Below are 22,313 nucleotides of genomic sequence, written 5' to 3'. Positions count from 1 at the left end.
CTGCACATGCGCAGCCGCCGCGCCCCCTCCCGGTGCCTCCCCTCCCTCGCGGCGCTCAAATTGGCCACTGCGCAGGCGCTGACCCCCCCCCCCCCGCGCTCGCGCGCCCCCTCCCGGAAGCGGAAGTGGGTCGTTGCGGTCTCTCGGAAGATGGCGGCGGCCGGCCCGGCTCCGGGTCCCGTGGACGAGCTGGTCTCGTCGGTGACACTTTACCGCCGGCGGCCGCGGCTCCTCCACGGCACGGTGCTGCCCTTCGTGGCGGGGCTCTACCCGGCCTGGTTGTGGCTGTGGGGACCGCGCGTATGGGCGGCATGGGGGCAGGCGGAGGCGGCGGCGGCGGCGGCGGCGGAGGAGGAGGGCCCCAGACCGGGCCCGGGCCCCGCGCCCCCCGAGGCCGCGTTCCTGGCGCTCGCCGCTATCGGTGTCGTCCATCTGCTGACGGCGCTCTCGGGGCTGTGGTCGGTGCACGCTCACTGCGCCCTCACCTGCGTTCGGGTGAGTCCCGGGGCTGCCGGTGCCGCGGGACCGGCCACGCTGGAAAACCCTCCGGGGTTCTTGCCGCTCCCCGCGGGCTCTCCTATCGTGCGGGGGCGGCCGAGGGCGCGGGGGCGTTCGGTCTGCTGGGGAGGGGGGTTGTTTCTTGCGGCGTGGCAGAGCCGCATCGGGCAGCTTTGCAGGCGTGATGAGGGAGAGGGCGTGGGCGTGAGGAGACGCTTTGCACGGAAACGCTTCTCCCGTTAGCTGGCCTTGGGCAGCGCGGCTGCGTGCTGCCGGGGGGGGGAAGGAGAGGTGCAGGCGTTCAGCAGGCCCCGGCCCCGAAGCACTGTCGGGGAGTCCAGCGATGTGTCTGCACGCAGGCAGCCTGGGATGAGTTGAGTGCTCAGGGCAGGGGCCGACTGCCTTTGCTAGCGTCGACTGTTCCGTCTTTTGACGGTGGACGAGCTGGTTCCCATTTTTACAGTCGCTGTTGTAACCGTGTCTTACTGGCAGCTACATATGTTTTCACTGAATAGACTTCCTCTGGGGGTAGGATATGATTTTGGGGATGGATTGTGATAATCGGAATGTCTTTGATTCTAACGACGGCTCCGCAAAAGCACCCGGCTGCAAAGAGTTCTTTTCTCCGCGTGTCTTAATGCGATCCGGCAAGGCTTCCTCCCGACTCGTTGAAATTCAGGGTCTGTGATCCGCTTGACGAAGCGTGTCTTGTTTGTGTTTCAGGAACCTTGTCCTAAGAAAGCCACATTGGCCAAAGTTGTGCCAACCCCAAATAACGGATCAGTAGAACTAGTGCCTCTCCACAGAGACCAGGTAAGGATACGGCTGTCGGGAGCAGAACTGACGCTTGTCACGCACCAGGGAACTGCTACGTTGTGCCGTCAGCCTGCAGTTTATTACCTTTTAACTTAAGTAATTAGGGAAAAAATCAGCTGCAGTCAGTCAAAAGTGGGGACGTTAAAGATTGCACGGTGTTTCCTGCTGCGTGTACCACGAATAGAATCATACAGTAACTGAAGATGTAAGGGGTTGGGGTTTCTTTCCTTCTTCAGGCCAGATTATGTGTGGAGTGAAGCCTTTGGTGTGTCTTCAACTGGTTGGGTTTTTTCCCCTCTGTCTGCAGGGTGAGGACGGGCAGGAGGCTCTTTCCTTTGAATTTCAGAAAATCAAATACTCGTATGAGATAGACGGCAAGAAACAGTTTCTTCCTGTCGCTTTCCCTGTGGAACATCCCCTTTATTACTACCAGAATGCCCGAGGCTATCAGGAGGACAAGGATATCCGAGCAGCTGAGAAGAAATATGGTACAAACAAGTAAGTTTTCCAGGTGTGGATCTCTCTTTGCCGAAGTAACCCAGTCTGTCAGGAACAATGGTGTTGAACCACAGTTCTAGTCCTGTTTTTTAAAATTTCAATTACTCACGGCACTTGCTCCAAATTCCTTTAAGGACAGAGAACAGTATCGGACCAAGGGGTTTTCTCCAGGGTGGGCTATAGGTGGAAATTAATTGCATATAACAAATTAACTGAATCAAAGTAATTGAAAATAGGGCGATTGTGGGCATTCCGGAGTACAGCCTGGTCTGACACCAGAGGCTGTGTGTGGCTTTTGAGTTGGGCTTTTGCTGAGAATCTGGAAGGTTTAGGTTAATAAAGATTCAATTCTTTCCCAGGGCTGAGATGGTGGTGCCGGAGTTCTTGGAACTCTTTAAAGAAAGAGCTACAGCTCCATTCTTCGTCTTTCAGGTAAAATGACCAAAGAGAGCTGTAAATACTTCTCCCTGCTAAAAAACGAGAGAATTCCTCACAATCCTGGCTTGAAAGCCATAAATCAGCTGGCAGCTTTCTAAAATCAGGAGTAGATGCTGCTCTTGCACTGTAATATTGATTTTACTTCTGGGAGTGACCCTGTTTCTTCCTAATGAGTTACTGTGATTTTTCTGTTTTTCTGGCTTCCTACAATTAAATGTGTACCAAGGTAGCTTGAAAAAAAATGCCTAGAAATTGAAGGCTTTTGTTTTCTGAGGGAGATTAGAATAACTTCCGTGTCACCTTCTCCCCACAGGTGTTCTGTGTGGGTTTGTGGTGCCTGGATGAATACTGGTACTACAGTGTTTTCACCCTCTCCATGTTGGTTGCATTTGAAGCTTCTCTGGTCCAGCAGCAAATGAGGAACATGTCAGAGATTCGAAAAATGGGCAACAAGCCATACATGATCCAGGTAATCAGAACCAGAGAGGATTGGGCATGAAATTTTTGATCTAGCTGTCTTTTAGCTCATCTGCTGTTCCTTTTTCCCATCTTTTTCCTCTGATCCTTTTCTGATGCGTGCAGGGCTTCTGAAAGTGAAGTGCTGCTTTTTTCTACACGTTTCTGAAAGTGCTTTTTTTTTTTTCCCTACAGGTTTCTGAAAGTGTGGGGTTTTTTTCCCTACAGGTTTCTGAAAGTGTTTTTTTTTTTTTTTCCCCCTACAGGTTTACAGAAACCGCAAGTGGCGCCCCATTTCCAGTGATGAGATTATTCCAGGGGATATCGTTTCCATTGGTAATGACTTGCATGATGGTTGTAGTCAAAAGCTTGTTTAAACTCAGATCCTTTCCGGTCCGTTAATTTGCGCAGTAAATTGAATTAGGCATAAAAATCTAACAGTCTTGGTTGGGTGCTTTTGAGGACTTTGATTCGTAGGTGTTCATAATTCAAGGGTCCAAAAGATTAATTCTTGGGCTGGATCTCTTGGACCTGCTAGCTGTCTTAAAGGAAGGTAAATACCTAGATAAATTAGCCTCAGATTCTTCAGCTTAGGGTTGTAAAGATGCAGAGTTCCCTTCCTCCTGCCAATATCTTCCTAGAATGGAAAGGGGAAGGGCAGATCTCTCAACCCTGCTCTTCCTTTTGAGGTTGTGTTACCCCAGGATGTGATCCCAGTCGCTGAAGCCTGAACAGCAATGAGAACTAAGTGACTTGATTTTAAACTTTCCTGGTCTCAACAGAGACGGAATAACCTTCAAACCCTTTCGGTTCTCAGCAATGCTGAGTTGGGTACCTGCTGTGGTAGACGTGAGAGGTTTGAAGCTTTAGGAATCTCCTATATCTCGGCTAAACTGAAGGAGAGCTGTGCCCTGCCAGGCAAATAGCTACACAAGAGTCGCTTCTGCCTTTGAGCTTCTTCTCAGGTTTAATGTATTAATTGCAGGCCGATCTCCTCATGAAAATCTAGTGCCCTGTGATGTGCTGCTGTTACGTGGAAGGTGTATTGTAGATGAAGCTATGCTGACGGGAGAGTCTGTGCCACAGATGAAGGTCTGTGAAACGTCCTCTGTGCTGTCCCCTGGTTGCAACCTGGAAAAGTGAAAATATTCAAGCCGCTGCAGCATTTGCGAGTGCAAATTAGTCTCTTTGTGTGAATGCTGGCCCAGGCAACCTGGTCCGTTTGTTATTGGCTCCCTGTCAGTGACTGATGGTCTCTGGTAAATGAGAAACAGAAATGTCTGTTTTCTCTGGCAATGTCTCCAGCCTTTGGGTCTGAACTGCATCGTGTGGGCACAGCATCGCCCTCCTACACATTCCCCTGTCTGGATTCCTTTGGCTGGGTAGAGGTGGGAGGAGGAACAAGCGTAAAGCACTTCAAAACCCTGAATATTCCTTCTTTTTGTGCCAGTGGGTGACTTAAAAATGATAAAGTAATGCTTGCAGAGCCTCCCTTGTTGAATTCAGTGTGCCAAGGGTGAACTAGTCCTCCGAAACCAGAATTTGCACAGATGCCAGGCTCTAAACCCAGACCGATCAGGAGCTGAATGGCCTGTTAAGGCCTAGATTCCGTTCAGGCCACCTTCGGCTGAAGTGAAGCTGAGAACATCTTGTGGGATAAGAACAGAAAGGAACACTTGAAGTTTACTTGTTGATAGCTGTGAATCTGAGACCTGAACATTGTCCTGCAGGAGCCCGTGGAGGATCTCAGTCCAGAGCACGTCTTGGACATGCAGGCAGATTCCCGCCTACACATCATATTTGGCGGAACAAAAGTGGTGCAGCACATCCCACCCCAGAAAGCCAGCACAGGACTGAAACGTAGGTACCGGCACAAATTCTCTCTGAGAAGGCACGTCAAATACCCGCAGATTTGTTTTTTAAATGGCTTTGATGCAACTTTTGGAGGGTGTCGTCGAGTCAATCTCCTTGGCCCTGTCACTAATGGTTTACTGTGATTATTAGACCGCTGTGATATTCCATTAAAGTTGACTATGTCCCCTTGTAAGGTGTAGCTTCAAGTGTATTCTGTCTGTGATAAGCCTGTAAAAGATTTACACTAAGCTTACTGTCTTCATTCCTGCTCCTGTTCCAGCTGTCGATAATGGGTGTGTGGCATATGCTCTGAGGACCGGCTTCAACACATCTCAGGTAAGATGTGAACGTGCCTTCTCACCTCTGTCTTGTCGATGATGTTGGTTGTGTCCTTCGGCGCTTTGCTGTCAGGAAATCCGTGTGAAGTACGTCAGTGGGAAAATATAAATCAGGGCATTAAAATTACTTGTTTGGAAGAGGAATAAATAAGGTTGGGCTCTGTGTGTCAAATAAGTAATCTGATGTTTGATGCAGAAGGCTGGGAGTCAGGATTCAGGGTTCCTGTTGCGACTGACCACGCTACGTACATACTTCAGCTCCTCATTATCCCTGTTTCTGTAACGATAATTGTTGGGGAAAGGCAATTGAGTGTGTTTGTAGAGACTAGAGATGTGAACGTGAGCTGTTTCAATTGAAAATTGAAGAGTTCTTCAAAGAAATCATCAACTTAAGTGACTTAGCAACGAGTTTGGGTTTTTTTTTTAACAGATTGATTATGGGTGACTCTAGGCTGCTGCCTATTAGATCAGAGAAGTGGGAATAATTTTCAGGCTCTGGCACCGAAACACCAGAGTGTAGTTTTAAAATTGGGTTTCATACATATTTTTAACAAACTACTGCATGCGGCAGAGATAGCTTCTTGCACTGAAGGCTGTTCTTCTCAGGGGAAATTGCTACGTACAATCCTCTTTGGGGTGAAGAGAGTGACAGCCAATAACTTAGAGACCTTCATTTTCATCCTGTTCCTGCTGGTCTTTGCCATTGCTGCTGCAGCATACGTCTGGATTGAAGGTGAGATTTCTTCTTGCCTCTTCCAGGTCTCTACACAGGACTTGTACCAAAGCTTGTGGGAAGGACAGTTGACGTAATTTCTGAGAGTTACAATAGCTGGGTTGGGCTGCGCCAGTGTTTCAGTGTAGGGGCCCACACTGCATTCTGGATGCTTTTCTTGCCCTCCCACAGCCCTTCCTAGGTAGGTGAGCTTCTTTGTGGTACTCATCTTAGTTCTGTGGGGCACACAGCTTGAGGATGAGGAGGTATACAGGTGTCCTGTCTCATTCCGTAGGCACCAAGGATCCTAGCAGGAACCGTTACAAGCTCTTCCTGGAGTGTACTTTAATACTGACTTCGGTCGTTCCACCTGAACTTCCCATTGAGCTCTCTCTGGCTGTCAACACCTCCCTCATTGCCTTGGCCAAGCTCTGTAAGTACCAAGCCTAAACCCAGAAACAAAACCTGGATTGCTTTCTTGGGTCTGGAACTGTGGGACGCTGGTGAGGAGATGAGTGTGAAGTTACTGTAGTGTCCTCAGTTTCTACACAGTGACAGTGTGGGGTTTTGGAGCTGGTGTATATGAGGGGGTTTAAACCCCAAAGAACTTAGGAGGTGTGTGCCTTGCAGTGGGTCCTAAATCAAGTGTAGGAGGGAATATATTCATATGAAAGCCTGCTTGCTCAACAGTCATGCAGTTCTGCGTTGAGCAGGTTCCTATATATGGAATAGGGAGGTTGATGACTTCTGTGTTGGACTACATCACTGCTACAACTTGGTGTCTGTTCTGGTTTCAAATGCCCCAAAAACTCCGGATGAGGAGTTCAGGGTTCATTAACTCTAGCTGAGAACCGTGTTGATAGCTCCCGTCTTGAAATAAAAGCCATCGAGCATCCTGTCCTGGCTCTGTTGTAGCTGATCTCTCACAGAATTTCCTCTCCTCTCTTCTAGATGTGTACTGTACGGAGCCCTTCCGCATCCCCTTTGCAGGCAAAGTTCAAGTTTGCTGTTTTGACAAAACCGGCACGTTAACCAGCAATCACCTTGTAGTGAGAGGAGTAGCTGGGCTCAGGTGGGTCCTGGGTGATTTTGGTTATATGATTTGCTGTGCTCTGGGCTTTGGGCGCTGTGGGAACTCCTCAGGCACAAGTGAAATCACATTCCAGTGGGGAAGAGGAGATAATCAGGGATTCAGAGAGTGAAAGAAGTGGACTGAGCTGGAAGGAGAGAGGGTCCTTGGTCTCTGGCGACGACTATGGGCTCGGGACTTGTGAATTTAATTGTCTTGGGGGACTTCTTGCATAGGATTTTTATGTAACTGAGATCGTCGCTGCTCCTCCATGCAGTAGGATCCCGCCTTCTCATTCCACTGCCATAATGAACTGTGCTTGAAGGCTAGGTGCTGCAGCAGAGAGATATCCGAGTCCTTTGATTCTACAGTTACTTAAATGTGTTAGTTCAGGCCTCTACTTCGAGTGTTCTGCTTGAATCAAGTTTGCTTTGGAGGACTGGCAAAAATTATGGGCTTTGGCCCTGTTTGCAGTTGAGACGGCGCCAGATTTCCTCTGGCTTTGATCTCATCATGAGGAGCTCCACTGTTTACTGTATTAGAGTAGGAATTTTTTGCTGGGAAAAATTCCAGAATTTGTCTGAGATAATGTGAATGGGGTCTGTTAACATGGGCAGTCTCTTTTTTTTTTTTTTTTTTTTTTTTTTTAATGCTGCAGGGATGGGAAGGAAGTGACACCGGTATCTGACATTCCTGTAGAAACCCACCGAGCGATTGCTACTTGCCACTCGCTTGTACAGTTGGACGATGGGACGCTGGTGGGAGATCCGTTAGAGAAGGCAATGTTGATGGCTGTGGACTGGACCCTGACCAAAGGTAAAACCTGTTTCCACCTCCTCCCTGGTTGATACTGAGCCCTGTTTACGTATACTGTGGGTTGTGGGATGGGGTTTTTTGGGGGGGGATGGCGATGATAACACTGTTTTTGTCAGTTCTGAGCATGAAATTATCTAGTCTATGGAGATTTCCTATGCCTCATGCCAGCTTTCTGCAAGGAGTGAATTCCACCTGGTATAATCCCAGGAACTGGTATGGGGCAATGGAAATCCTTGCAGTGCATGGCTGAGGGACAATAAATAAATAGTGTAAGTCTGTTCTCAGGACTGCAGATACCGCATTCTGCAACAGGTTGGTGTCTTTTAGTTCTGATTGTGCCGGCTCAGTACAATCAGGGTGTGACTAGCACAGACCGCAGTAGTGAAAACATGACAGTGTGGGTTTTAGCACGGTCTGCGGGCAGTCGCTCTGGAGGCTTTCTGCTCTGCTTTCTTGGCTTTCGCAAGCACAGGTAACTAACGTAGAAATCTTCCAGAAATACTGTGTGCATATCGCAGTGAAACCCATGCTGTTGTGGTTTTTGCTTCTGGATTTTTACCTGTGATGATAATATATGCTACAAATGCACCTTGAACCTGCTGTGTAGCTGTTCGTACTAATGCACATAGGTGTTCTGATCAGTTATGTCCCTTAATTCTTGGCACTAGAATTTCCAGCTCTGTATGCTTGTGTCTAAGGAGAGGAAATTCATACGATCTCGGTGACCTATGGGTTCCTTTGGGACCCGAAGGGAGGGATGTTGCTTTTGATACCGAGAAACCTTTCAGGATTTCCTGATCTGTTTGTTTCCAGATGAGAAAGTTTTCCCCAGAAGTATTAAAACTCAGGGACTGAAAATTCACCAGCGCTTTCATTTTGCCAGTGCCCTGAAAAGAATGTCTGTCTTGGCATCGTACGAGAAGATCGGCTCGACTGATCTCTGTTACATTGCAGCTGTGAAAGGGGCCCCAGAGACGCTGCACAAAATGGTGAGCGCATCTCTCTAGGAGAGGAAGGGCCTTCTCTAGCACGGGTGCTCGTCCCCTTACACCTCTGCTTGTCCCTGCCAAGTCTGGAACCTGAATGACGTAGGGATTTCATCTTGCAAAAGAGCACAGTGAACCTGTGCCTGAAAACAAACTCCACTGCGGAGTTTCAGTCTCATCCCAGTGAGATCTGAGTATCTCTGCATGTGCATTCCTGGCCCTGTTGCTTTTACTGACAGCAGAAGGCTAAATCTGGGGGATCTCCAGTTTTGCCCTTGATGGTGAGGGACCCTCCCAAAGGTGCCTCTTTCCCCTGTCTGCATATTTGATGTGAAATGCTGAAATATGCTACAGAATTGTGTTTGAAACTGTATTAATATGATGCTTTTCCCCACGCCTGCTCTAGTTGTCTCAGTGCCCAAGCAACTATCGTGCTGTCCACACGGAAATTTCACGTGAGGGGGCAAGAGTGCTGGCCCTTGGCTACAAAGAACTGGGGCACCTCACTCACCAGCAGGTATATCTGTCTGTTTAAGCCTTGAAATCGAGCACCCGTTAAAGGAAACAGAGGTGGTGTGAGCAGGGAAGAGGAGTGGGACTCTTTGGGGATGTGGTTGCCCAAAGCTGCTGTAACTGCGTTGTTTTTACGATCCGGATCTTCTGGGAAGATCGCAGCTTCTGCGTTGTGCTCCCAGCTTTGAATTTCTGTGTAGCGTTGATCAATCCTTCTGTTTCCCTGTTTGTAAAGCAGGGTCGACTCTTCCCTTGTAGCAATTGAAGAGGCTTAGCACTTGAACTTCTTAGCTGTGAACCTGGTTTAATGTGGGGATGGGCGTGTGTAATTGTTTTCAGGGCTGTCTCTGTGGAGCTTTGTGCCAAAGCAGCCTTTCTTCTAGAGCAGCTGGGCACTGGCCAGGGTTGCTCTGTGCACCTCAGAGCACCAGTTGTGTTTCTAGTGATGCTTTGATTGCAAGGAAGCACCCTTTGGAAAACAAGATTGCTGCTAGAGAGCAGCAGGTAACACTCTGTTTGCTGATTTGCTTTGGCAGGTGAGAGAGATGAAGCGTGAAGCTTTGGAGTGTGATCTTAGATTTGTTGGATTCATTGTGGTTTCCTGTCCTCTCAAAGCTGACTCCAAATCCGTCATCAGGGAGATCCAGAACGCGTCACACCACGTAAGCATCGGCAGCATCCTAGCTTTACTGGTAGCCATGGTGTTTGGGATGTGGAATTTCAGTACCAGAAGCCCTTGTGGAGTGAGGGCAAAGGCTTCCCCATGGTGAAGGCAGGGAGACCTTGTGGATGTGATGTTATTTTTGCGGTGGGTTTGCCCTGGCCCAGAGAGAAAGCCTGTCTGCAGGGTGCTGCGCAGCGCTACATCTCATAGGCAATGTCACCAGCATCCAAGCTAGGCAGAATTCTTCTCAGTGTAAAGAAGACTCGCTGTGAAAGTCCTGCTTTTCTACCCAGAACTGATTTTTGACCCCTCTCGCTTTCCCCTCAGGTAGTGATGATAACGGGAGACAATCCTCTCACTGCCTGCCATGTGGCCCGGGAGCTACACTTCCTCCAGAGGGAGCACACCCTCATTCTGCAGCCTCCTGTGAGCAAAGGTAACCGATCCCGTGCAGGAAACGGCTCTGCGTTTTGGAGGACAACAGCCAAAGCCCTGCTGGGGCATTGTATCAAAGTTAGCCACATGCTATTAGCACTGCTGCTTAATGCTGATAAAGGAAACGACTCGCTTTCCAGAATCCCAGATAACTCTCTGTCCTTTGCCCCTCTCTTCTCTGGCTTGGAGTACTATGCAAGCTGCATACATTCCTCTGCCAGCTCCTAAACTGAGCTATCTGAGCGCCAAAATAACAAAAATAACGGCAGCTTGGAGGCCTCCTTGCTGTGCAGGTTCAGAGGCCACCCAGGGAAGCCGAGAGCCATGTCACTGACTGCAGGGAAGGAGGGTCCACGTAAAGACTTGTACCTAGATGGGAGGTGGGCATGTCACTGTCCTGAGAAGTGGAGGGCCTTGTGTCCCTAGTGCTGAGGGCCTGCAAACACCAGGGTCAGCGTCTGTTGGGTGGCTGGGAGCATTTCTCCCAGCCAGGCACCTCACAGGCATGCTCACGTCAAGCTTGTGCTTCTCTTTCCAGGCTCCAGCTGGCAGTGGCAGTCCATCGACGGTGCTATCGTGCTCCCAATCTTGCCAAGCTCCTTGCGAGAGCTGACGCAGCAGTACGACCTGTGTGTAACTGGGGAAGGTCTCTCTCACCTACAGTCTGTGAACAGACAGCAGCTGCTGAAACTCATACCGCACATCCAGGTGTTTGCCAGAGTGGTGCCAAAGCAGAAGGTGAGAGATTTCAGCAGCTGGTAAAACCCGGTTTTAGCAGGGTTTCCAGCAGGGCTCGTGTGGTGCCTGGGAGCTGCATAGATGCTAGGACATGATTAATGCTAAAGCTGTTTTCAACAAAGCAGCGTAACCTCTCCCAATATCCAAGCCAGCAGGAAGCAAGAACCAGAGCTCAGGGTGTGCCATGTTGTTAGCCTAAAGAGTCCTGAGCCCGTTGGCCCGTTCTAGCTCTGCCTTCCTAAAACAGAGCCTGAAGGGGAAGCTTCTGGAGTCTGGGTGTGAGGCCAGCGAGTTCCTGCAGAACAGAAGCACTTGGCCAAGACGTGTAACCCAGCCCAGGCTGCAGCGTATCAGAACACGCAGGCTGCCAGTTCTCACCAAGCGTTTCTTTTTGCAGGAGTTTGTGATCACTACTTTGAAGAGCCTGGGCTACGTCACGCTGATGTGTGGGGATGGGACCAACGATGTCGGAGCTCTGAAACATGCGGATGTGGGTGAGTCCGCATGCAGGATCTCACGTGTGCCCCTGTCTGAGTTTGGCTAGCGTTCCTAAACACAAAAGCAGTGTTTGTTTCTCTGGTGTTTTGAGGGCTGGGATCGATCTGACCAACATCGTTTGGTGGCATAAACCATAATAAAGAAGAAGGATCTCTGTGCTGGTGGAGTACCCGCTCTGTGCGTGCCAGCAGCCAGCGGGAATTAGCTGCAAACACATTTTCCTGGAAGAAAGACTCTTCCTAATTTTTTTTTTTTTCCTACTCTTTGCCTCAGCAAGTGTAACATGTCTGAAGTCCCTGCGTAACTAGCCTGCCCACCTGACTCCAGGTGTCAATAGCAGTTGGGATTCCTACTTGGTGAAGATGCTCTGCCAGCAAAGGGATTACAGCCCTTTTTCCCTGCGGCTAATGTTTTTACACTGTTACAGGAGTGGCACTGCTGGCAAATGCTCCTGAGAGACTGCCCGAACGGAAGAAGAGAACTCGAGATGGACCCGGCGATGGGAGACCTGCTTTGCCGTCGATGGGGAGTGGAACTGTGAAGCCCACCTCCCGCGCTGCCAAGCACAGAGTCATGTCCCAAAGAGAGGAACAGCTGGCCATCCAGAGGGTTGGTAACTAAATGTTTAAAAGCCCGTTAACTTATTCTTGCTCTTTGTTCCTCCTTGGGTTTACTGCTAATTCATGAGAACTGGAAATGGCAGGATGTACTGGGAAAAGACCAGCTTTTCTGCTTCTTATCCTGAAATAGCAGAATGGATTTGGGCAGAGAAGGTGCTGCTTTTCCAGCCAGCCATCAATGCTGCGAGCATGAAGGCTTCTCAGCTTCCCCTTGGAGCAGGAGCGTGGGAGAGGATAGCACAAGATGATCTTTGATCCAGGTTGTGATAACGAGGTGTGCGTTTGTATCCTTCTCTTTTTCGCCTGCAGGAACGGATCAGTCAGGTCCTGAAGGATTTGGAAGAGGAGCGTGTGCCAGTCGTGAAGTTGGGCGATGCCAGCATTGCGGCCCCCTTTACCTCCAAGCTCTCTTCCATTCAGTGCAGTAAGTGCATGGTGGGAGCTGAACAGTTGGTGTGCCTCTCCACGTGTCCTGGTTCCCTGAGGGGAATAAGTCTACATTTGAAAGAAGCCAAGACAGAGGGTGTGGGGTGGTGAGAAATGCCCCCAAACCCATGGCTTTGCCACTTTTTGTGTGGAGTGACCCTGTGGGAGTTTCTTGGATGGGGGGTACCAGCAGCGAGGGCTTAGCTTTCCTCTGTACTGCTTCAGAAAAGGAGAGGACTGAGGGACAAAGCCCCAGAACCTGTTTTGTTTTGTTTCCAAACGCTGCTTCCTCTTGCTCCTTAGTCTGCCACGTGATCAAGCAAGGTCGTTGCACGCTAGTGACAACACTCCAAATGTTCAAGATCCTTGCCCTGAACGCCCTGATCCTTGCTTACAGCCAGAGCGTCCTCTACTTGGAAGGGGTGAAGTTCAGTGATTTTCAGGCAACTCTGCAGGGTCTGCTGTTGGCTGGCTGCTTCCTCTTCATCTCCAGGTCGAAGGTAAGGGCAAGAAAGTGCGTTGGGACAGTGGCTGGTCCATGTCAGTCCTATCGGGATTACCGAAGGAGTGCCTCTCTCCACGAAAAGCCGTTTATTTTAATAAGTTAACAGTCCGCAATGCTGGCGGGGGTGGGCTTTTATGTTCCCCTGGATTTGGGAGGCTCCTGAGGCCAGTGCTTGCTTAAGGGAGCGTCTTGTGATTGCAGGCAGGCAGCTTTGTTCAGGTTACAGGAGGAGCAGGTGGAAGAGGTGGGAAGGGTAATGCAGATAAATGCTTCAGTTGAGGCTGTTACTTGCACCAAGCTGTGGGTCTCATGTACGCGTGAAGTGGAATTCTTGCAGGCATTTCCTGAGAAACACAAACGTGAGTTGGATTCTGCTGGAAAACTGCCTAGAGATGGGCAAAACCATTCAAGTCAACCCTGTTTGCTTTTCTCTCCCAGCCTTTGAAGACGCTTTCCAAGGAGCGCCCGCTGCCGAACATCTTTAACCTCTACACGGTCCTGACAGTGCTGCTGCAGTTCCTCGTGCATTTCCTCAGCCTCGTTTACCTGTACCGCGGTGCGCAGGCACGCAGCGATTCCAAGTAAGTGTCTCTTCCTCCAACGCTGGGATGTTTTCTCCAATTGCCGCTAAGCAGGAGGGTGGAGAGAGGCCTCCCTCACCACAGTGCTCTTGCTGTGAATGCTTTATTGAGCACGCCAGGCATTTAATGCGTTAGACACGTCCAGAAAAAGCATTTCTGAGTGTGCATCGGCAGGCAGCCCAGCGTGGCGAGGATGCGATGAAACCGGTGGGAATATGGTCTGTGATACGTTGCGGTTCCAGTGGTCTACTGTCCCCACGCTGGGAGGGGAAAGGGAAATAGAAATAACACCGATGAGGTGGATTACTGGAAAATTATAAAGAAAAACACACAAAAACCTCTTTTTTTTTTTTCCACTTGATTTTTATTTTGTGAAAAAGAACTCAGTTGATTACCTGTGCTTCCAACATCTGCAGCTCCGCTCTCACCCATGCAAGCACGCTTGCGTCAGAGGTGGGGCTGCTGCTAGTGGGAGCCACCAAAGTTTGGGAACAAACTGTTGTTGTCCAACAAAACCTGCACGTAGTTTAAATAAACCGTAGTTTAAATAAACCGTAGTTAGTTTAAATGACGTGGTGATTCTGAGTTTGGTCCACTGATCTCCAGCTTTGTTCCCCTTTTAGACAGGAGGAGTTTGTGGATCTGTACAAGGAGTTTGAGCCCAGCCTTGTGAACAGCACTGTCTACATCATGTCGATGGCAATGCAGATGGCCACGTTTGCTATCAACTACAAGGCAAGCCATGTTTAAGTCACATCTCCAGCAGCACCAGAGAAGCGACTTTGTAATGAAGGTGCAATAGTACGAAACAATGTTCTCCTCTAATCACAAACTACGTTTTGTCAGTGCTCTGCGGGGAAAAACTCCCTCTTTTTGCACCAAGCTGGAATGACCCAAGCGTCCCAAACTGTCACGAATCGCTCCACGTCCCCTAGTCCGAAGGAGTACAGCCTCACCGCTGCTCACGGTTTCTCCCTGCTGTGTTTCAGGGCCATCCTTTTATGGAGAGTCTACGGGAGAACAAGCCTTTACTGTGGAGCATCGTCCTTTCAGGACTTGCCATCGTGGGCCTTCTCACGGGCTCTTCGCCAGAGTTCAATGAACAGTTTGGCTTGGTAGAAATCCCTACTGAGGTGAGCGGGCAGCATTTACTCTGCTCCTACTGAATTTTACCCGCAGTTTCCAGCGGGAGAACCAGGTCCGAGCCTGTCTTCAGGAACTCTGGAGGAATCTTCAGGTTTTTAGGAGAATATCAGGCAGATAATGGCTCACAGGAGCACGAACTACCTAAGTAGTTCTAAGTGAGGGGATATGGTAGCAAGCCTGCTGAAGCATTGGGGATTTTTTTACAGCGTGCTGTGAAATTTTTACAATTTAGTGATTTTTACAGCATGCTGTGAAAGGAAGAAAGAAGGTCAGGCTCTAGGTCGGCCGTGGCGCCTCGTGGGGCACAGGCTCTGTTCTGCGGGGAAAGGATAACTGAGGAGAGGGCCTAATGGATTGTGTTTGTTTTCCTAGTTCAAGATCGTGATCACGGAAGTGTTGCTGGCTGACTTCTTCCTCGCCTTGTTAGCGGACCGAATTCTTCAGTTTCTGCTGGGGAGCGCAAAACTTAAAGTGCCTTCCTGAAACGGATTCCGAGGTCCTCGCCCCCAGCAGCGCTACATGAAGGACAGCACCCAGAGCCGCGTTTTGCCATCACAAGAATCATCCTTAATTCTTTGGACAGTAACTCTGATCCTGTTCAGAAACAGGCGTGGGGAAGCTTTCTTCCAAATCATGTGGAAACCACCTCTGTGAAACAAGACCTGACTTTTTAATGTTTCCAGGACGCACCACCAACTGTCGGGAGTTTTGTACTGCCCTAACGTTTAAGGAAACGTTTACAGAATTTGGTAACTAAAATCAGAATCGATGTATTTTGAAACGTGTTTGGAACTTCCTTTGTGGGGCGGAAAGCTTTGCGATGTTTTTCGTAGAGAATGAGGCCGAGGGCAGGAGTAAGAGCAGCAACAAACGGAAGGTGAGGCCGAGGGGCAGGAGCTCTTACACAACAGAAACACTAGAAACACCCTCGCAGGAGGTAAGCGTTCCGAATAAAGAGTTGTAGCGTTGACAAAGCGTAGGAGGACAAACACTGCCAAGAACTTCTATACGTTATGCTGCTGTACGTGCCAACCCTGAAGCCCTGTATTTCAAAAGCATTACAAAAATATTTTGGCAGGTGAGAAGAGAAACACATTTATTTTTTTCCCTAAGCAATTCCTGTAATCAGATAGCGATTGCGTTCCTTCAGGTACCCTGAACTTTGAGAGAGAGAGAGAGAGAGAGGAGCTCGGCCCAGCTGGATGTTTGGCTGCAGTTTACATCCTCGAGGTAGACTCCGGTGCTAACAAACGCTGGGTGGGAGCCTGGCAGCGGCCGTCCTTTCGACTACAAAAGCATAATTGTACTGAAAGTGAAAAAGAATCAGTCAGGACAAGACACTGGTATTTGGGAAATTCAGGATACGACCGCTATTCACCCCAAAAGAGGTGCATGACAAAAGCTTACCTCTTTCTCGATATCGGCGAGCGACTTAACAGTCAGGTCTGCAAGGACAGCCTAGGGGGAAAAAAATAAAAGGGCATGAAGTGTTTCTAATTAAGATTAGTGATGAGGTAGGACTCAAACCAGGAAGACTCACGGTACTGCCAGAAGCGAGCTTGCTCTCAAATTTGGGGTGTAGTGTGAAAGGCACTCCGTCCATAGCTGGGAAGAGAAGGGAGAGATACTTTAGGAACATCTCGGGAGCTGCTCGGAAAACACAATTCCTCAGTTGAGCGGAAGGGGACACCTTAGCACCCAGAGAAGAGTTTGAGCAAGGTGTCAGTGATGTCTTAATTCCAGCAAGGAATAACTTTCAGGAAGGGAGAAGTCTTTTAAGATAAACCTTCCTCTCAAAGCTTAGCTCAATGCCAGTCTTTAAAGGGAACACTCGTGCAGAAGCACTTGTGTACAAACCAGCTACCAGCCTGTATTTCGATTTTAATAATACGGAAGCGCTTGCTTTATGCAGCTTCCTCGTTTGATTCCAGACGAAGAAACAGTTTACCTGAGAGGCCGGAGGTCTCATACAGAGATTCGTGCCGAGAAGCATGTTTGATGCTGTATCGAGCCACGGGTGACCTGTAGCAGATCAGGATTAATTAATGTCCCTCGTGCAACAGATAACGAGCCCCAGAACCAGGGGAATGGAAACCACGAGGTGGCACCAGCAGTGGCAGGATTTATTCCCAGTCCCAGACTGGTTCAGGTAAGACTGGAACAGAAAAACAACCCCTACGTACTTCTGGTCCGAGTCGGGGGGCTGCAGCGAGAGCTGCTTCAGGCCCGCGCTGATCGTCCGCGGTTTGGGGACGGGTGGGGGGCTGGATTTCAAAACCGGACCTTTTTTACACCAGATGGCAAAATTACCCATTTCCCTAGGGGAAAGGAAAAAAAAAAAAGGCTTTTGCGGCGAAGGGGGGGAGCGGGAGCAGCGGGGGGAGCGGGCAGGGCCCCCCTACCCTATTTTCATGTAGTGCGGGAGGGCTCTGCTCTTAGAGCTCAGCTTGATGTCGAAGACGGCCGTCTCGGCGGCGTCCAGCGGCAGCAGCTTCACGTACACCCGCTTTTTCCGGGAGCCGGCGGTCCCTGCGGGGGGGGGAGCGGGCGACAGGACCGGGAGGGGGCTGGGGACCGGGCGCCGCCGCCGCCACCACCCCCGCCCTTCCCGGGCTTGGTCTCCCCGGGGCGGGGGGAGCACTTACGAGGCTCCGGGAACTCGGGGACGCGGGTGTAGCCGGCGGGCTGCGGGCTCCGGTCGCTCAGCACCTGCACGTCGGTCACCACCGGCCCGGGAGCCGCCTGGACGGGACGGGAGCTCGGCACCGGGACGGGGCACGACACCCCCCCCCACCCCCCGGTCCCTCCCCGCGGGCTGGCACCCCCGCTCCCCGCCGCCGCACCTGGGCTCCGCCGGTGCTCACGCACAGGTACCCGCCGCCCTTGTGCCCGAAGCCCTTGCCCAGGTTGGCCGCCGCGCCCTCCACGGTAACGGTGATCTGCGGGGCACAGGGAGCGGTCAGGCCGCGATGGAACCGGGCAGCCGTGCCCCCGCGACGGTGCCCCGCCGCCCCCCGCGCCTACCGCGGTCCAGCCGGCGGGGGCCGCCTCGGGGGCGGCGGCCCAGGCCACACCGGTGAGCGGGGTTTCCTCCGCCGCCATGGCCGCCGCTTCCGGCCCGGGCGTGGCGGAGCCCCGCCCCCTCCCCGCTACTGAGCAACCGTTGGGCGGCGCAGACTGCGGCTGCGGCGATTGGCTGACGCGCTCTGAGCGACGGGCGCGCCGACCATTAGGCGGCGACAGACCACGCCCCCCCAGGGAGTCTTCAAACGCGGAAGCGCGGGGGGGGAGCGGACACCGGGACGGCACCGGGCTCCCACCGCCTTTATTGACAGCAGCACCGACCCGCAGCCCCCCGCCCCGCTCAGCCGTCCGGCGGCGGCGTCTTCCTCGGCGGGGCAGCGATCAGCTTGCGGACGGGGGAGTTCTCCAGCCGCCGGAAGGTCCTCGTGGCTGGAACGGGGGGGGAAAAAAAAACACCCGTTAACCCCCGTTAAACGGCTTCCACACCCCGGCCACGAAGGACTCCCGCTTACCGAGCTGCTCCGACAAGCGCCGGAGGTACTGCCGGCTGTCCTCGCTGAAGGCCTGCAGCAGCTTCACCGCTTGCTGTAGTTCATCGAGCTGCAAAAGCAAAAAGCACCACCAAAAAAAAAAAAGAAAGATGAAAAATGGCAAAATCCTTACCGGGAGTAGAATACTTTTTTTTTTTTTTCAGCTGAGAACAGCTCACCACAAGCTCCATGCAGCTCAAGACCTCCCCCTGGTCATCCAGGATCTTCTGGTAGTTGGGTTTGCTGCTGAGGACGTGGGCCTGAGATGTCTGGAGGTAATTCAGAGGCTCTGCCTCTCCTCCATGCCTCTTGCGTTCCTCCAGCTGCCTGCAAGACAGAAGGCCTTTATCCACCGCATCCTTTGAAGCAGGCTTTGACCTTTCCTTTTCTCATCAAACACCAGAACAGCTGTAAGATGGGGGGTAACAGCCCACACCTGGACATTTCTTCAGCGCTTTCCTGGTAGCGCAGCAAGAGCTGATCCCAGGACTGACATTCGGCAGCGAATCTGCGGAGCGAGAGGAGAGAACGGGGCTGTAGCCCAGAGCGTCCCACCGCGAATGCAAGCTACAGCGCAGGCTCGTGGAAAAACCAGCTACAGAATGAAATAGACCCAAAATACCCTCTAGGAAGAGGTGTGCAAACCCATATTGGCCTTGAGAGTTTTAGATGAGGCGTGCAGTCCATCTTACCTGGCAATGTACTCCTTAACTTGGGCCACCGACTCATCCAAAGCCAAGTCCTGTAAAATCCTAAAGCAGAGATACGACATCGGCACGATATAGGGAGATATATACATCCACACGTCTATCACAGAGGGCTTTGGTGCCTGTTCAGTGCTTATGCAGCCACGCTGAATGCTTAGAATGGCGGAGTATGAAAGAGAAAAGTCTCCTTCATCTCCTTGGCAAATATCTCCTCTGAATATTCACCGTCCTGGTTGTCCAGTGATAAAAAAATCCTCATACCCACCAGCAATGGGGTTACTCTGCAAATTTAGGTAATTGGGCAGGCCGTAAAGCAAAACCAGAAAAAGAATCATGGAATGATAATGGTTCGGGTTGGAAGGGACCTTAAAGCTCATCTCTTTCCACTGCCACGGGCACCTTCCACAACTTCTCTGGGCCACCTCTTCCCCTGTCTCACCACCCTCACGGTAAAGAATTTCTTTCTAATATCCGAAGTAAATCAGCCCCTCTTTCAGTTTAAAACCCTTACCCCGCGTCCTATCGCTACACTCCCTGACAGAGTCCCTCCCCATCTTCCCTGCAGCCCCCTTGAATTGCTGTAAGGTCTCCCTGGAGCCTCCTCTTCTCTAGGCTAAGCAACCCCAGCTATATATCATCCCCTAAATATATGATCCTTATTATCCATGTGCATATACCTGTGATTTTTATACATATTTATTCATTTGTTTAATAGGCAAAATCTTACTTGGTCTGTCTTTGACTTACGAACCACTCCCCTCTCCAGACCCTGCACAAAGGGATAATACACTGGTTTCTTTCCCATTTCAAAGTTTCACCCCCCCTAAAATCTGCTGGCACGTCTGCACGTTAGCCTTTCCTCGCCGGTTCTGTTATAGTTGCCTGGACGAAGGAAGCCAGCTAATTAAAATGTTTAAATGACCCCAGAGCATTTTGACTGGGTTAGGAAGGTTTACGCTGGCAGGGTGAGGTCCTCATATGTGACAACGGCTGCGTTTTGTGTTCAGGCTCCCCCCCCTCCGCCCCCAAAAGCGCCGTGACTCACTGCTGACACTCTCCAGGGGATGGGTTCGGCGAGTCCTTACCCTTCAGGGTCTTCCACACAGCTTTTTAGTGTTCCGTCTCGTTTCAACTTCTGCATGTATCGCTTCAGGTCTTCTGAAACCGAGTGCACTGGAGATGAAGACAAAATAAAACAGGATAAAACAATGCTCGGACCCTCTGCCTAGAAAATGAGTAATGCTGAGAAACAAAGCCGTTTCCTAACCTGCAGATACCACTCTGATTCCTTATCAGAAGGCATTCTAGTTATTGCTTATACTGTTTCTGAAAGAATAACTCATCTCTGTGGCCACAGTTTCCCTTTGTGTGTCCCTTTGCCTTCCCTCCCAGAAACCGTGATCACGCACAGCATCTTAAAAACATCATTCCCATATTTTTGGCTGCACCCACCCCTTCTAGAAGACAGCGAGTTTCATTTTGAGAGGATGCTAGGGAAGGGTCAGTATTTTTAAATTCAGGATACCCTTGCTGACGCAAACAGCACACCTTACCGTTAGCTTCGAAAGCCTCAGGGCTAAAGCCGTCCGTTTGCTTCAAGACATGTTCAAGCTTCTGCGCAGAAAACTAAGAGACGATGGAAAAGAACATCTTGGCACCCCTTCCCGAGCTGTACGACAAAGCTCGCGGGAGGATTCGTTACTGAAGGAGAAAGGAGTCCCTCCTCCCCTCACATGCGTTTCATGACTCAGTTATACCAATCGGAACATACGTTTAGTGGCAGAAGAAAAGCAAGAGAAAAAAAAATTAAAGAGAGGACCTTACCTGGAAACTGGACAACAACAGCATAGAAAGCCGGTCTATCTCTGGCAGATCCAGGCTAATTGATTTGCTTAATTCTGAAAAATCAGAGCAAAATTGTTTAAGAACAATTAAATTCACACCAAGCTGCAAACGGCTGGAATGTTCCTGAAAGATGCTAAAAGCTGTCGTTGTATAGGAGTGCGGTTTGCAGGGTACGGAAGGAGAAGGGAAACAAGAGAGAAACAGAGTTCCTAACAAGGAAAAGCCACACTTAAGGCTCAACCATGGAAATTAAAAGGCAGCGACTGCAAACCACTGGTCTACAGAAGCCGTTCCTGGAGCATCTCCTTTTATCCTCAAGTACCTGGACCTCTAAGATCACTGCCAACACGGACGGCAGTGGCTACCAGGTAGGAATAACGCAATTAGACTGTAATTACCCTAAAGATCATGCCATGAAATTACATTTCAACTTGCTGCAGGCTACCCTACAAGTTTTGAGAGCAAGCTTGATAAAGGGAAGAAGCGGAGCATGTACCAGTGACATCTTGGTGAACAGGAGGCAGAGATTTCCGGCGTTTTGTCCCCTTCAGGCTCGAACGACACCAAGAGCGACGCTTGGCTTGAGGAGTGGTGACAAGTGCTCTCGGGGACAAGCTGAAAGAACTCAATGTGTGGTCTTTCCTGGGACTGCTTCTCCAGGGAGACAGCCTCTTGGGACTAGGTCTGAGGGGGCTTTTCCTGAGGCTGGGACTTTCGTGGGATCTTTTCCTCATAGCCGCTCCGGTGGTCTCACAGGGACTAACGTTCTTCTTGCTAACAGCAGTTACATCAGGTGGCTTTAGGAACTGCTCAGAATCCACTTTCTTCTCTCCAGGGTCAGGATCTGAGAAAACCAGACATAATCAGTATGTTAGCAGGGTCAAGTAAGAGGAAAGGGTCTTTCCCAGGGATTCAAAAGCACTGAACCTGTTCTTTGCCCTTTGTTTTCTAGCTCGGAGCAACAGCAGCGCCGAGGTGCGATGGCTGGATCACCGCTTCACAGCCTCCCGAGACCGCCGGTGCCTTCGGTTCCCCCTTCCAGCACGGAGATCCTTCTGCCGGGCCTGGGGACGGCCCCCACCGGGGGAGGGGGTGATGCTCGGCACTGCCCAGCCCTCCCCTCTCCCAGGCCCGCCGCCCCTCGCTGCCCACGACCGCCCTTACCTGACGCTGCACCTTCAGCCGCAGGGCGGGCTCCGCCGGCGGAACGCTGAGGGGAAAAACGGTTACGAGGCTGGCGGCGAGGCCTCCCCGCGGCTCCCCCAGCCGAGCCGGCCCCCCCCCCCCCAGCGCTCACCTCCTCCTCCGACCCGCCCGACGGCTGCGGTGGGGCGGCGGGGAGCTCCGGGCCGGCCGTCGCCCCGCAGCCCCTCGCCGGTCGCTCCTCCATGGCGGCACAGCGCGGCCGTTGGGCGCGGGGAATGGCGGGAAGGCGCGTCCCGCTGGCTCCCCGGTAGGCGCATGCGCAGAGGCAGAGTGGCCCCTCCCACCCCGGCTTCCCGCCCTCCCCTGAGGGAGCCTGGCGCTCCTTCATCCCCTCAGGGAGCCCCGCCGCCTCGGAGCCCAGGTGAGGAAAGGGAGGAAGGAATAAAAGAGAAAA

General features: G+C 51.2%; 3 protein-coding genes across 7 annotated transcripts; 1 reads left to right on the top strand and 2 right to left on the bottom strand.

The window, feature by feature from the left end:
- The first annotated feature begins 131 nt into the window (after positions 1–131).
- Positions 132–15,380, top strand: ATP13A1 (ATPase 13A1). The gene is made up of 26 exons (XM_075525918.1): positions 132–495; positions 1,222–1,311; positions 1,622–1,812; positions 2,172–2,244; positions 2,564–2,719; positions 2,973–3,042; positions 3,692–3,798; positions 4,437–4,566; positions 4,841–4,896; positions 5,505–5,631; positions 5,906–6,043; positions 6,562–6,682; positions 7,338–7,495; positions 8,309–8,484; positions 8,888–8,998; positions 9,531–9,656; positions 9,986–10,094; positions 10,632–10,831; positions 11,229–11,325; positions 11,757–11,938; positions 12,259–12,373; positions 12,679–12,875; positions 13,319–13,461; positions 14,085–14,196; positions 14,451–14,594; positions 14,980–15,380. The coding sequence occupies exons 1-26, from the start codon at positions 151–153 to the stop codon at positions 15,088–15,090; spliced, it is 3,585 nt and encodes a 1,194-aa protein (XP_075382033.1). The 5' UTR covers positions 132–150; the 3' UTR covers positions 15,091–15,380.
- Positions 15,381–15,686: 306 nt separating this feature from the next.
- MVB12A (multivesicular body subunit 12A) lies at positions 15,687–17,847 on the bottom strand. Of its 3 annotated transcripts, XM_075525924.1 has the most exons (9): positions 17,632–17,847; positions 17,451–17,546; positions 17,253–17,349; positions 17,010–17,136; positions 16,791–16,925; positions 16,556–16,629; positions 16,148–16,212; positions 16,015–16,065; positions 15,687–15,913 (listed from the first exon to the last, which is right to left on the bottom strand). In XM_075525924.1, the coding sequence occupies exons 1-9, from the start codon at positions 17,707–17,709 to the stop codon at positions 15,851–15,853; spliced, it is 786 nt and encodes a 261-aa protein (XP_075382039.1). In that variant the 5' UTR covers positions 17,710–17,847; the 3' UTR covers positions 15,687–15,850. The 3 variants fall into 3 exon arrangements, with proteins under 3 accessions (XP_075382039.1, XP_075382041.1, XP_075382040.1); XM_075525926.1 differs by lacking the exon at positions 17,451–17,546; XM_075525925.1 differs by lacking the exon at positions 17,010–17,136 and having other exon boundaries at positions 17,451–17,847.
- A 28-nt stretch (positions 17,848–17,875) lies between these two features.
- DSN1 (DSN1 component of MIS12 kinetochore complex) lies at positions 17,876–22,191 on the bottom strand. Of its 3 annotated transcripts, XM_075525922.1 has the most exons (11): positions 22,011–22,181; positions 21,878–21,923; positions 21,210–21,557; positions 20,693–20,766; positions 20,422–20,494; positions 19,954–20,041; positions 18,854–18,913; positions 18,598–18,669; positions 18,341–18,488; positions 18,144–18,231; positions 17,876–18,060 (listed from the first exon to the last, which is right to left on the bottom strand). In XM_075525922.1, exons 1-11 carry the CDS (start codon positions 22,101–22,103, stop codon positions 17,972–17,974), a joined length of 1,179 nt encoding a protein of 392 aa, XP_075382037.1. In that variant the 5' UTR covers positions 22,104–22,181; the 3' UTR covers positions 17,876–17,971. The 3 variants fall into 3 exon arrangements, with proteins under 3 accessions (XP_075382037.1, XP_075382036.1, XP_075382038.1); XM_075525921.1 differs by lacking the exon at positions 21,878–21,923 and having other exon boundaries at positions 22,011–22,191; XM_075525923.1 differs by lacking the exons at positions 21,878–21,923; positions 22,011–22,181 and adding an exon at positions 21,641–21,775.
- Between the last annotated feature and the right edge of the window lie 122 nt (positions 22,192–22,313).

The sequence above is a fragment of the Mycteria americana genome, chromosome 28 (genome assembly GCF_035582795.1).
Source record: "Mycteria americana isolate JAX WOST 10 ecotype Jacksonville Zoo and Gardens chromosome 28, USCA_MyAme_1.0, whole genome shotgun sequence".
Taxonomy (NCBI): domain Eukaryota; kingdom Metazoa; phylum Chordata; class Aves; order Ciconiiformes; family Ciconiidae; genus Mycteria; species Mycteria americana.
The sequence above is the reverse complement of the archived record's forward strand: the minus strand, read 5'-3'. Positions and strand labels throughout refer to the sequence as shown.

Coding starts and splice junctions, on each gene's coding strand:
- DSN1 (XM_075525921.1), bottom strand. CDS start 22,176: ATGCGCCTACCGGGGAGCCAGCGGGACGCGCCTTCCCGCCATTCCCCG. Junction 20,767..21,209: donor TGTTCACCAAGATGTCACTG/GTACATGCTCCG, acceptor CTGATTTTTCAG/AATTAAGCAAATCAATTAGC. Junction 20,495..20,692: donor TGTTGTTGTCCAGTTTCCAG/GTAAGGTCCTCT, acceptor ATCGTCTCTTAG/TTTTCTGCGCAGAAGCTTGA.
- ATP13A1 (XM_075525918.1), top strand. CDS start 151: ATGGCGGCGGCCGGCCCGGCTCCGGGTCCCGTGGACGAGCTGGTCTCG. Junction 8,999..9,530: donor GGCACCTCACTCACCAGCAG/GTATATCTGTCT, acceptor TTGCTTTGGCAG/GTGAGAGAGATGAAGCGTGA. Junction 14,595..14,979: donor TGGTAGAAATCCCTACTGAG/GTGAGCGGGCAG, acceptor TTGTTTTCCTAG/TTCAAGATCGTGATCACGGA.
- MVB12A (XM_075525924.1), bottom strand. CDS start 17,709: ATGGCGGCGGAGGAAACCCCGCTCACCGGTGTGGCCTGGGCCGCCGCC. Junction 17,350..17,450: donor TGAGCACCGGCGGAGCCCAG/GTGCGGCGGCGG, acceptor CGTCCCGTCCAG/GCGGCTCCCGGGCCGGTGGT. Junction 16,066..16,147: donor AGCTCGCTTCTGGCAGTACC/GTGAGTCTTCCT, acceptor TTTTCCCCCTAG/GCTGTCCTTGCAGACCTGAC.